A 13,576-nucleotide genomic window follows, 5' to 3' on the forward strand; every position below is an offset into this window, starting at 1 on the left:
ATCTAGTAAATGTCAGTTTCCTCAGAACAGAGAATGCCAAATGCTTCTCTTCCTGGCAGCTGTGTCTTGGGCTTCATAGTGTAATTTGAAACTTGCCCTCATTTGTCAGTTTTCTATTCATTTGGCATGTCATACCTCCCTCTGTAATGAACAAGCTGATCCATTTTAGGTGAAAACAGCTTTGATAGCAGAACTGTTTCTGCAAATTCATGTTTTATATTCCTTTAATTTTTCTTTTTTAGATGCTGGATGTCTATGACATTCTTCCTTTTGATAATCCAGATGGTGGCGTTTGGAAACAAGGATTTGATATCACATACAATGAAAATGAATGGGACAATGAACCACTTCAAGTTTTTGTTGTGCCTCACTCACATAATGATCCAGGTAATATGTTTATTTTATTGATTTGAGGATCTAGAGGCTTTTGGATTAGGAAATGCATTGCCTTTTCTGTTAAGATTTGGGTATTTTTGAAGCATACCAGTTAATATGCTAGATTTAAGTCTAGCAAGGCAGTTAAGCAGATGTATGATCCAAGTGCCATTGACTTCCAATGACAACTTTTATGATGCTAGTTGTATGTCTACTGAATTTATTAACTGGAACAGAACTTCAGTGTTGAACAGGTAACCTATTCAGTTTATCCATTGCTGCATTAAATGCCATCAATTCTTATTTTGATTTTTGAACTGTCATAGATAATTAACCCTTAGTCTGTGCTAAACAAATGTGCTTTTAGAAGATGTGACAGTGGCAAATCTGAAGTTTTTAACACTTTTTTCTTTTTTTGTGCACAGCCACAACCTATAGTAGGATAATGAAAAGTCTAGATTTAAACAGAAATCTAGGTATGCCTACATAATTTCATTTCTTCCCAAATGGGTTTACAGTTTACAGTGTAATAAATGAAATGGAGAAGTGTTCCTTTATTTTGGAATGAGTTTGTGGGAAAAATTTACCAAAAAGCAAATTATACTGCTACACTGTGATCCTAGTACATGTACACTGACCAGGAGAGGCTGATAGCACTGGTTGTTACCACAGAAACACACAATTTAAGTGATATTAAATTTTATTACTGTATAACTCTCTAAAATTTAATTTGTTGTATGAAGTACTGTGGATCTGAGTGAAGGTATAGTAGTTTGAAAATAAATGGCTTTTATTTGCATGTATATAGCATTTTCAAAGAAAATGAATGCTGGAATGTAGAATTACTATATTGTCCAGTTATGACAGGTAAATAAATACAGCATAGATATGATAAAAATATTAAGAGAAAATAATCAGAGTATAAACCTAGGTCTACCTATCTATTGATCTGTCTTTGAACCTGTGCCCATTTATTTCCTCTCTGGTTGTAGTTCTCCTAAAAACTTCCCTAGAAAGAAGCAACTCTGTACAGGTACATAATGAATCAAAGCAATCCTAAAGCAATCCTAAATCTCTTGGGCCTCCTACAACAGGATGCGGGGTTTACCTGTCCCCCTTTTTTCTGCTGAAGTTGTTGGAATCATATCCTAAATACAGGACTATTGGCAGTCCACTAGATGCCAGTTGCCTGGTGTCACTTCTGTCCTCCTAGAATGTTTTCATCTGAATTGAACAAACACCCTGTGCACATTCAGGCTGAGGTAACTTCTCAAGATCATGAGGCTTAGGAGCTGCAAGGGAATATCCTGAGGTAAGCTGTGAAGAGATTTGCAGATAACTTCACCAGTGTCTATTCAAATCATGAGGTTTAGTACGGGCTCACTGTTCTGACACTATTATTTTTTTAGATTATTTAAAAATTTTATTTATTTATCTAAATTTCTACTGATACATTTTCTGCAGATTCTAGTAATTTAATTTTGGTTTTATTTTATTTTTATATCTTCTGTTCTCTCTTCCAGTTTTATTGTCTCATTTTATCAGAGCAGGTTGGAGAAAGGGAGTGGCTGCATGGGGCTTTATTTCCAGCTGGACTTAAACCACAACAACAGGCAACACCTTTTATGTATGAGAAGCTTTGGCATTGGGTGCTTTAATAGGATTTGGTTCACGCTGTAGCACCAGTTCTGTTTATGAAAAATGGCCCACTGAGCCTTTGTTCTACAGAATCTGAGAACTTCAAGTTCTCTGAGTTTACTGAACCACTACTCGTATTGCTCTACAAGGAAATCCAGGCAGATTGATTAAGGACCATTGCCAGTTGTATGAGTTTCAACATGGTAAAATGCTGGGTCCTGCCCTTAGGTCACAAGAACCCCTGCAGTGCTTACAGGCTTGGAAAGAGTGGCTGGAAAGCTGCCCAATGATCTTAGTAACTGGGAAAAGCATCCAGGGGTGCTGCTCACCAGCAGCTGAACGTGAGCCAGCTTGGGCCCAGGTGGCCAAGAAGGCCTGGGCCATGCTGGCCATGTGTGAGCAATAGTGGGGCGGCAGGAGCAGGGCACTGAGCGTCCCCCTGTGCTGGGCAGCGCCGCGGCCGCAGCTGGAGTGCTGTGTCCAGTCCTGGGTCTAGATGTGTATAAGAGAGGCAGGAGCAGGGCACTGAGCGTCCCCCTGTGCTGGGCAGCGCCGCGGCCGCAGCTGGAGTGCTGTGTCCAGTCCTGGGCCCCTCTGACCAGAAAGTCATTGAGGGGCTGGAGCGTGTCCAGAGAAGGGAACAGAGCTGGTGAAGGGTCTGGAGCACAAGTCTGATGCAGAATCTGAATGTATTTAGCCTGGAGCAAAAAGAGACTCAGGGGGATCCTTGTTACTACCACTACCTGAGAGGAGGTTATAGTCAGGTGGGGATCGGGCTCTTCCATGTAGCAAGTTTCACTACAAGAGGCAACTCTGCCTCAAGTTATGCCCAGGGCAGGTTTAGATGGGCTATTAGGAAAAATTTTTTCCGTTAAAGGGTGCTTGAACATTGCAATGGGCTGCCTAGAGAAGTGCCATTTCTGCAAGTGTTCATAAAAGCAGGTGGATATGGGCACTTAGGGACATGGTTTAGTGGTGAACACAGTGGTGCCGGATTAATGATTGGACTTGATTTTCTTAGAGGCCTTCTCTGACCCAAATGATTCTGTGATTATTTGGGTAGAGACTACCATATGTCACTACAAACCATATTCCTCCTCACTGTATTCCAAGGAGGCTGTGCAGTCTGGAGGCTGTTGTTGGCTCAGCTGGACACTAGCAAAGGCCATTAATAGCAGGTATGCAGAAATTCATCAGAGCCCCTAGATTTTTAGATGTATATCTTTTGATACTAGGGGACTGAATAGCTCTGTGCTGCTTCTATACAAAGGGTCCCCAAAATAGTGGATGGTGGCCACATCTTGTCACAGTCTGGCTGACCCCACTTGAGGAACACCCTGACTCAGGGTTGGCACTTTTGTCACAGTCCAGAGATAAGGCTAGGTCACCGGCTGGACCAAGACAACCGTTGCCAGGGGTCCACTGTGGCTACTGGTGAAGTAAAAGGAGTGAGTACAACTGTGGTTGCCTGAAAAGCAATTTAATAGAGTCAATAAAAGCAGTAGCCCCAGGGGGCAAAACTCTGGGGTGGGCAGCCAACAGAAGACCAATATTACAGGGAACAGAGCATTATATAACCTTGGTAACAGAGCAAAGAACTTGTGAACAACAATGTAACCATATACAGAAAAGCAACGAACTTATCATTAACACATAACCTTATATAGAAATTATGATGTAACCCATATTAACGTAACTATACCATAATCTTATGCTTCTCCCCATAATTTATCTAGATGTTCTCCTCCTTAGCTCTCCACTTCTCAAGGCCTTAAGTTGATGCAGTCTGCATGGTCAGTCAGGGCCAACTCAGTCGCTGCCTGACCAACTCCCACAACATTTCTTCTCAGTCTCCAAATAAGGATGAGAGTTACTAAGATCATTCAGTGAAAAATGCCTTGAACTTTACTCTATATTTGCCATGATGCTTGAAATATGATACCACCTTTTGGAAAGTCAGAGAGTAACAAGGTTTTTCTCTAGATCTGAAGACCCTCTCTGTGGCATGCTTCTTGGTTCTTGGCCTGTGTTTAAAAAGCACAACAAAAAACCCAAGAACACCCACAAGCACACAAGTAAAATCTTCCAAAACGCCAGCAACAACAAACCAAAAACTGGATTCCAGGTGAAAAACAATTATAACATCTAAAGCATCAGCCAAAAAATCCCTCTTAAAAAATGCAACCAAAACCACCCATCCTCCCAACCCCCTGCCCAAGGAGTTTGTGAGCAACTAAAATTACAAAACCTGTAAGACGGATAAAGTCTAAATACCGCTCCATAACCAGAGGTAACTTTACCAATATCTTTTCCTGTTTAACTTCTTGTGTTATCAATCATGGAATTTCCTCTTTACTTAGGAGGTATGTTAGCCATGTGTTTATTTTTTAATTTTACATATGAGTGAGGCCTCTTGGTATACCTGGGAGTTCCATTTAAGGAACTTTAATCTGATTCTATTTTGCCCTTTCCAGCACTGCTCTGTCCCTCTTCCAAACATGGATGTAGGCCATAGTGAGCATAGCTTCAGAGATGGATTTTTACAGGCATTTATTACATTTGTCTTGGAGGGAGTCATAAATTAGATCTACAGTAAGGTGCTTATTCTTTTATCTCTGAGAGAAGTTCTCCCTGTGACTGCTCCTTCAATGACAAGGTTTGAAAAATTCTATGAAGTTATGAGAGCTGTATCCCATCATTTTGTTGCTACTTTTTTTTCCTGAATTATGTTCACGAGAGCTTGCCTGAAGTCTTAATGCTATTGTCATTCACTTTTGAAAGGTGATTTTCTTGCTGGTATCTGGTTTTTGCTCCTGAGTCTTCACTCTTAGAATGTAAATTCTTCATGCCTTTACAATAAAATCATGTCTGGCTTCCACCAGCAGCAACTAAAATGAAGAAATCTGTATCTTCTCTTGCATACAATCTAAATATCTCTCTAATTTTTCAAGCTTCTCAGTTGATATTCAGTAGACATAAACTGAGATAGGACCCTGGGAAAAGTAAACAGTTCCTTCACCAAAGGCGATTATGTGAGACTGGTTATTGTTTGCTTTCGCAAAGGGTGTTACGGAAATCTCATGACTTCATACTGCTTTTTAAGGACATTCCTTAATGGAATTTTTTGCAGCATGAAATTGCATATTAACAAGCACTTGAAAGAAGGAAAATATATCTGTAACATCTGGGATCTCCTGTCACAGTTGTCTCACTGTGACTCTGAGTCCAGTCTGGCTGGGTGAGTGTGGCAAAATAGAGGGATGAGAATGGTGGAGTTACCTGGAAAATAAAACTTCAATGATGGTAAAATAACAAACCACAGAAACTGCACATTCTGGGGGCAAGCTCCAAAGACCAAGGGGTGTGGTGACCTTAATATATAGGGGTAGCTGGGAACAGGGGTCCAATCGCAAACACAGACCTGGGACATTATATCTGATAGATCCTGAACCAACTGAGAGCCAGAACCAGAAACATGGCCTGATATGGAATGATCCCAGTAGCATCCTCGTTTCCATCCTTCCTGTATCCTGCCTCCCAGGTCTCAGGTTTATGCCTTCTGTACAAGCCACCCAAGCTAAGCCACTATCCATCCCAGCCAGTTCAGTTCCCCTATTACCTTATTCCCACAGAGAACCAAAAGCATTATGCAAAGGAGATGCCTTCTCAAAAAAAAAAAAAAAAAGCTTAAGTCATCATGAACGTACAGTGTAACAATGTATGTGAAAGATATTTACCAAGAAATGGGGTCAGTAAAGGTATAACTATATTAGTTGCAGAAGCTTTAAATTTTCATTAGATTTTATGTTTTCTCATCTGATGCTACTTTAACTTTTCATATAACCAGTTATGCTAGTGAGAATGTGTAGCTCAAAGGCAAAGAAAAGGCCTTGAAACAACCTTGTCTAGGGGGTGGCATTCTTGCCCATGTTGTGGGGCTAGAAATTGCATGTTTCTTTCCAGTCCAAGTCACTTTGTGAATCTGTTAGACACAATCAGTAGGGAAGGTTGTGGGTTTAGGGTTCCACCTTTTTTGGAGGGATGACTGAATGTGCTGGTGCTCTGAAGGTTTAACTTCCTGATGTTAAATCTGGGTTAACTGCTTCTGTGTGAATTTAACCATGACCTGCAAACTTGGGTTTTTTGTGCTTCTCTCTGTGTTTACATATTTTGGGAAGTAAGTGTTGAGAGGGGGTCCCCTTCAGACTTTCGATCAGTGTGGCACAATTGTCTTTAGTTGCTGGCAGTTGATAGAGATTTGAACACCTCAATAGCATGTCTGATTTTGGGAGGACTCACCCAGTACAGATTAAACCATGGAGAGAAGTTTGGTTGTTGTGTGAGATTATAGCTATCACAGATAGATGGCAATTCTGTCAGGAGTAGATTAAGGAGAGAGCATATGACCTGCTGTGCCAGTTTATGGTGGCTCTCACCTGCTTGGTTTTTGTGGTTTTGGTGGCTGCCTGGAGTGGAGGAGGCAGCTGAAATGCAGAGGGGAGAGCTCTGCTCAGGGATGGCAAGATTGTGAACCAGCACAGATGGACTTGCAAGATGAGGTTTAGATATGACCAGAGGTATGGAAATACACTTCTACCATCTATTGATCTCTAATAATTTTGATAACGACTTATTAAATTCTTTAAAAATTGAGTCCCGTGAGCTTTCTGAAATATGTGTGTACCAGATATGAGTATTTCATAGCTGAATGTGATTGTTAAAGACCTAGTATAAGCAGTACTTAAGTGGAATTGGAAGTGACTGAAGTAGATTTTTCTGTTGCTTCTCCACCCACATGCAAGTGTATGGGCACACAGGTCAGAACTAAATGCTACTTTTAAACACTTCATCAATTATCTATAACACTGGTAACTTTGCCTTGCTACCACTCACATTAATCACCTTCTATTATTTAAGACAGTCTCCACTTCTCAGGAGGAAATCTGTATAGACCTGAGTCAGTTAAGACATGAGAAAACTTAACTTAAATTTGATGCTGTTAATACACCATGGATTTTCACGCGCCTTTTCTGTTGACCAGGTCTTGATATGTGCTTCTGATGACTTCTTAGTTTTCCTTACATATTTGGAACACATATTGCTTAAAATGTTGTCTAACCCACCAAAATACAAGAAATGGGCCGCTCACAAATGTTTTTTGGTGTGCTGAATGAAGCAATTTTATACCTTCTTATTTCACAATATTTCTATGTTTGCAGAAGAAGTACAGTTCCTTTGAAAATTGACAGGACTGAAAGGATAGTTTTGACTGTTCATCAGTAGAAATTTCCTTTCCATCTTAGCTATGATGGCAGAAAACTTGATATGTACAAAAGCAGAAGTAGATCTAGCATAGGATTTAAAATGTAAGAAACCTAATTATAATTTTGGTAGTACCTCACAGATAGTGGTAGATTTTACTTTTTGTGAAATGTGCAATCATTTGAGTTTTTAATTATGCTTATGAAATTAAGCCTGATAAATCAAATGGTTCTTGTTTTACCTTGAGCTGAGATCTTTTACAAGTTAAGGTATGCTGTTGGAAAAGTAAATACGCTGCCATACTTCTTTAATTTCAGTGTATCTTCTACATAAATTATTATATTTTGGTACCTATTTTGCAGGAACAAGAAGCTCATCTATCTAATTTCTTTTGAATCAGAATGAATGCTTTAACACTGGAAAGTTTCAGGGAACTTTCTTTCTCTGATTTGACTATCTGAAACAGAAAAATGAGAAACAATCTTATACAGCTTTTAGTTTTAATTTGAAATTGCCTTACCATCAGGTTTTTCAAATTTGTTTCACTGTCTTGTCTGTAAGTCATTCATTTTTGTTGAAAAGATACTTTTTGGTGAAATTAGCACCAAAGTGTTATGTCAGAAACATCCATAAAATATTAACTTGCTTGTCTGTTCTGTATTTTACATCTTAGAATGATGATGCAGTGCTTCTAAATTAAAAAAAAAATAAAAATATGTGTGTGTTCTCTAATTTAAAATAAGGTGTTTTTAAAAATGTTGAACCTACAAAGGAGCTAAGGCCAAATTATTTCCATGTGTAATGATACTTTCTAAAATGTAAATTAAAACTTAGCCTTTAGATTTATTTCTAGTATTTGCCTTATTGTCATTGCCTGTGTATGATCAATTAAAGATACATGCTCACCATGCTTAAGTTCTTTAGAGCTCTTCTTTTAGAGGATAGAAGTCATGGGTGCATGTAATTTTTTTTGTTTGTTTGGGTTTTTTGTTGTTGTTTTTTTGGTTTGGATTTTTGAGGGGTTTTTGTTTTATGAAAACCTTTTACTGTTGCATTATGTGGAGCTTGGATGTAATTAACAAGGACATCCTTGCAGTTTATGATACATTTTTACTTCCTCAACTATCAAAACAATCACTTAACTGTCTTTTCACATGTACTAGTTAGTTGAGAATCAAACATAAATGTAAAAAAAAAAAATTAAAAATTACTGATAATTTTCACTAACTTGGGTGTGCATTTTAAAGACCAAGAACTGAAGTTCCACTAATATGTTTGTAAAGAGAATGCTCTTGTTTTCTGGAAAGTTGTATAGTGCTAGCTGAAATTTAATGGTTTTACTTAACACTAGCATAAAATCAATAAATTACTCAAGTTTCTTGTGTTGCAAGAAGTTTCACTGATGTGTGAATTTTAGACTCAGTGAAATTAATTATGATCTCCTGAAAAGTAAATCAGAGATGCAAACTTCTATAAAAAATGCATTGATCTAGTATATACTGGCATAATATTTCAGAAATTCATGAGGTCTGCTTCTTCATTAAAACAGACTTCATCAGAAACAAGAAATATTTTTAAAGGCACCTTTCCCCTTAAACATTGGAGGGTGACTTGTGGAAGTAAGCAATTGAAAAGCCTGCTTTGTTTTATTTGAATGGTTAATTTTGAACCAAGAGACAAAAAAATGCAAATGTAAAAAACCAGGTATATGTAAGCAGTACCTAAACACTTTTGCTAGAAATAGATTTGTGATTCTTGCTATGGTCATATTGTTAGGTGCTTTTGCTTAATAAAGTTACATTTTGAATAATGCTAATTTGTCAACTTCTGTTCTGATTTTGTTCTGAAAGTTTCCCTTTATCTCTACATCTTTGTCAACCATGGTAGACACAAGACTGCCTTTCTCTAATGCAAGGAACGGGTTGAGCTTCAAGAAAGAATTTGAAGGTGTAGGCAGGAATAGTGGCAAACTAGTTAGTTAAATGTTTCCAGATTTTTTTGCAGAGCAATGAGTTGTGTTGACATTCATACATGATTCTTGGAGTCTGCTGTCGAGCCAAGTAAATTTACATTACAGTGGGGGAAAAAATCAATGATACAAACAGCTGCAAAATGATGATAAATCTTGTGGAAGTAGCGGGAGATAGCAAGTTTACACACTTTTGAGGACAAGCATGAGAGAGAATCAAAAGGCAAACAGCTCAGCAGTGTGTACCCTCTGTTGTTATCACATGGGCTGGCAGAAAATGGAACTATCTGGCAAAGTCCTCAATATGCATTAAGTCAAGTCTAGCATAATAATATCAAAGACAGTACTATTTTTTCTCTTATTTATAGATTTGTTAAACATTGGAATGGTGGAGTCACCATCCCTGGAGGTGTTAAAGAAAAAACTGCATGTGGCACTCAGTGTCATGGTATGATTTATAAGGTGGTGGTTTGTCAGAGGTTGGACTGATAATTTCAGTGGTCTTTTACAACCTCAGTGATTCTGTGATCCTGTGATTTTCATGCTGACAAAGGGATTTATGTACATTTAAACTGCCAAGTGGTATTTTGCTGTTTATATCATATTTAGTCTTGTAATTGCATCTTCAAACTATTCTAATTTTTTCATGTGTAAGCTGTCTTTGTATTGAAAGTTTCCCATTCAAAATGCACGGGTAGACCTTTTCTTTCAGCCTAGTAACAAATTCTTAGTTTGTGGATAAGCACAAGAATGAACTTGAGTTGTAGATTCTTATGTTGTATTAGGGACTGAGGTGTGAAATGATACTCCAGCTAGCGACTGTACATTTATTTATCCGTTATTTTGTTTAGCTTTTGATTTTGTTAAAATCAATTTTTATTTTAAAATTTTTATTGTATGTCTCCATGCAAAATTTAAGAGTCTCTGTAAGTCATTTTGTTTAGAGCACCACACTTTAGGAAGGATGTGAAGATGCTGGGATGCACCTAGAGGAGGGCAGGGGAGCTGGTGGAAGGGCTGGAAGGGCTGTCCTGTGAGGGGCAGATGAGGAGTCTGGGTTTGTCCATTTTGGAGAAAAGGAGACAGAGGGGTGACCTCACTGCTCTCTGCAGCTTCCTGGGGAGGTTGTTTCAGAGGCAGTTGGATAATGCTCTTAACATTTTTTTGGTAAACCCAGAAGTGGTCAGGCAGTTGGACTAGATGATCATTACAGGCACATTTCAATACAGAATATTCTGTTCAATTAATAAATAAATAGATGTATTGTAATTGCATTTCAGAGGGCTTTCTGTTGGCTTTCAGCTAAATCTATAAACATCTGTAAAGATTTCCTAGGATTCTCTGGAGTGTATTCAGTTGAGTGTGTTAACCATGTTACAATCTTCCTTAGCTAAATAAATTGAGTACGTTAAAACAAAACAATCTTTCATTATAACACTGTTCTTCCTACATCGTACTGTATTCATTTGTCACCTACTTTGACATTTCACTTGGTGGTTTAGTTAGGCTGGTGTGTTAGCATTTTAAAGAATGATTCAGAAAGATAATTTAGTGTAAATTTGCTTTTATTGCTTCAATATAAAAATATTTTTAAATTGTTTATTATGTTGATATATTTCTGTACAGGAAAATCGTAGGATGGTTTTAATTTATCCTCCTTTATTTGTGTGCTAGGATGATACCTCTCTTGCCAAAGAAATTTCTAATATAAAGCTATAAAGTGGTAGTCTAATACATGGATATTTTAAATGTAATTATCAGTAACATATTCCTTTGATTTGTTGAAAAGTAAATGAGAATTGAGAAAGAATAATTTGTTATGTGATCTCAATTCTTTGAGTGGAACCGTCTATTAGAAAAAAACCCCAGACTGAAATGGGAAGAGGTCAGAAAAAAATTTGATTATAAATTCAGATTGCTCATCACATTTTTTTTCAGTCTTTATTGCATAGTAGTAATTCACTGTCAGCTGTTTTTTTTGTCCTAAGCTATTTCTATTCCTCTAAAGAGTGTTTTGATTTTACACTTTAAGCCCTCATGTTAACTACCTTGACAAAATGCTTTTTTCTCCTTTAAGACAGATTAGACCTCACTAGTCTATCTGTACAGAAACTTGTATCAAAGATGATGAGTTTTCTAGATGCTAAACATTTGTAAAAAGAAAAAAAGGATGAACTAGAATGAACCTAGAACTTTTCCTCTGGAGAGTTACAGTTTTATTTCTTTTTTTGCAAATTAAAAACAGTAGCTCTGCATATACCTAAGAAGAATGTTTGAGGTTTTGTATTCCTAAATAAAGTATGATATATCCTTCCTGAGTCAATAGTCACATTTTATTGAATTATAATTTTTTTTTTAATTAAAATTGAGAATGATTTTTTTCGTAGTAAAAGTTTCTGCATTTATGTAACTTCCTTGAAACAATATAATTCCATTCCATAACAGCCTAATCCTGTATCCTATAAGCAGACTGGCACTATTAGAATGGCAGCGGCTCTGCAGAACTGAATTGGTAAATAAGAGTGGAATTACTAGTCTTTTGCTCTGTTATTTGTCTGGAGTGCAGTCTTCACAGAGTGTGGAAGCTTTCACAAAATCTTAAAATGTGCATACATGACAAAAGCTGGTAGGAGTAGGAATGTGACACTTTACAGTAATTAGAGGTAGAAAGACTTAATTTTTTCAGCTATAGTTACAGGTTCTATGAAGAAAGATGCATCTACACTCCCATGCAAGAAGAGGTTATGAAGAGGTTAAAGAATTTTATGTAAGGCTGTAAAGTCTGAAAATGTGTTTAAAATTTCTTTTTCCTTTGCATCTCACTGAAGGACAATTATTTGAGTCCATGTATTCTGTTGATCAAACTTGCTACTATGAAAAGCATAGAAAAATTAGAAAGTGAAAAGCCTAATGATTTCCATATGCTTACACATTTACGAAATATCTGTACTCTTTGTAAAAAGAAACTCCTTGGAAATGTAGCACTTGAAGCTGTCTATGGAATGTAAAGGTCAGCCTTTTAAGAACAGTTTTACTCAGCTTTTTCTGGGGAGTGAGAAGGAGACAGTTCTCTTAGAGACTCTTCTCTAAAGAGACAAAGAAGCCGTTTCTCTAAACAGGCTTTGTTTCATATTTTCTTTTTCCTAGGTTGGCTGAAGACTTTTGATGATTACTTCAGAGATCAGACACAGCATATTTTAAATAATATGGTTGTAAAACTGCAAGAAGACAACCGAAGGAAGTTTTTATGGTCTGAGATTTCTTACTTTTCCAAATGGTGGGACGGAATAGATAGCCAAAAAAAGGATGCTGTTAAAAGGTTTGAATAGTGAACTTTTCTTCCATGTATCTTGTTTTGAGACTTTGTGTATTTGACTACATTTGATTTTACACCTGTAAACTTGAGATATCACTTGTGATGCAGAACAGTTGTAATAATCAACTGCTTCAGCTCTGACTTTTTGGGCTTGGGTTTTCTCCTAGCTGCAAACTAGAAATCTGCTCAGAGAAGTGGAGACAAATTACTGAATTGCCTAAAAATTTGACTAAAAGCTCCCATGTACCACCATGAACACAAATTGTAAAGGAGTAGTGTTCATAATCTTTATTTGAAATCACACTAAGGAATTTGCAATAAAATAAATACAATCTTTCATATTAGCTATTTATATATGGTATTTTTTCCTTGCTATAACACATATGAGAATTTTGTAAGATTTTTATTTGAATAAAAATTTGTGAGTTTCTTTTATGTTTAAGTACAAAGGCTTTTTATAAACATGCAGCTGCTTTAATGTTAAAATCATACGTACTCCACTCCCCTGGCTCTTAGTCTTTTTTAAAATCACAAGTCAAAATGGAATATAGAAGTAAAAGGTTTGCATAGGCATTGAGACAAGGAAGCAGGCTGTTTGGATGAACTTGCAATATGGATCTAGTTTTGAGTTTTAAAAAGTTGGGAACTTTTTCCTTATTTTTACTTGGTTTTAAGACGTGATCTGACAGTTCTTAGCTCATCCTTGTGATGGTCTCCTTCTCATGCCCCTCTTTTAGGTGCATGTGTTGCAGTTTGCATTAAGTCTGTGACATCTTCACAGCTGCAAAAGTTAGGTAAAGGTGGAAATCTTGGGATCTAGGTTAAAAACCTGCTTATTAAAACGTTTATGTAGAGTGGGTATTATAGCACAGCTGTGCATTTTTTTGACATTAAAAATATCTCTTGGAACACAGTAAACAGTAAATGATAATCACTAGGGAATTATGTCCTCTCTTCAGAGGAGTCAGGTATTGGTCAAACTGCACTTGAGGCTGGAGAAGACTGGAGAAGAGAAT

At 37.1% G+C, this 13,576-nt stretch overlaps 1 protein-coding gene across 2 annotated transcripts in view; it reads left to right on the forward strand.

The window, feature by feature from the left end:
* The window catches only part of MAN2A1 (mannosidase alpha class 2A member 1), a 118,590-nt gene that overhangs the window by 22,945 nt on the left and 82,069 nt on the right, over positions 1-13,576 (forward strand). For both annotated transcript variants that reach the window (XM_015653535.1, XM_033520317.1), the window contains exons 3-4: positions 243-387; positions 12,392-12,563. In XM_015653535.1, the coding sequence (XP_015509021.1) occupies positions 243-387; positions 12,392-12,563 (317 nt within the window). The remainder of the gene's footprint in view (positions 1-242; positions 388-12,391; positions 12,564-13,576) is intronic.

Source organism: Parus major, chromosome Z (assembly GCF_001522545.3).
Source record: "Parus major isolate Abel chromosome Z, Parus_major1.1, whole genome shotgun sequence".
NCBI lineage: Eukaryota > Metazoa > Chordata > Aves > Passeriformes > Paridae > Parus > Parus major.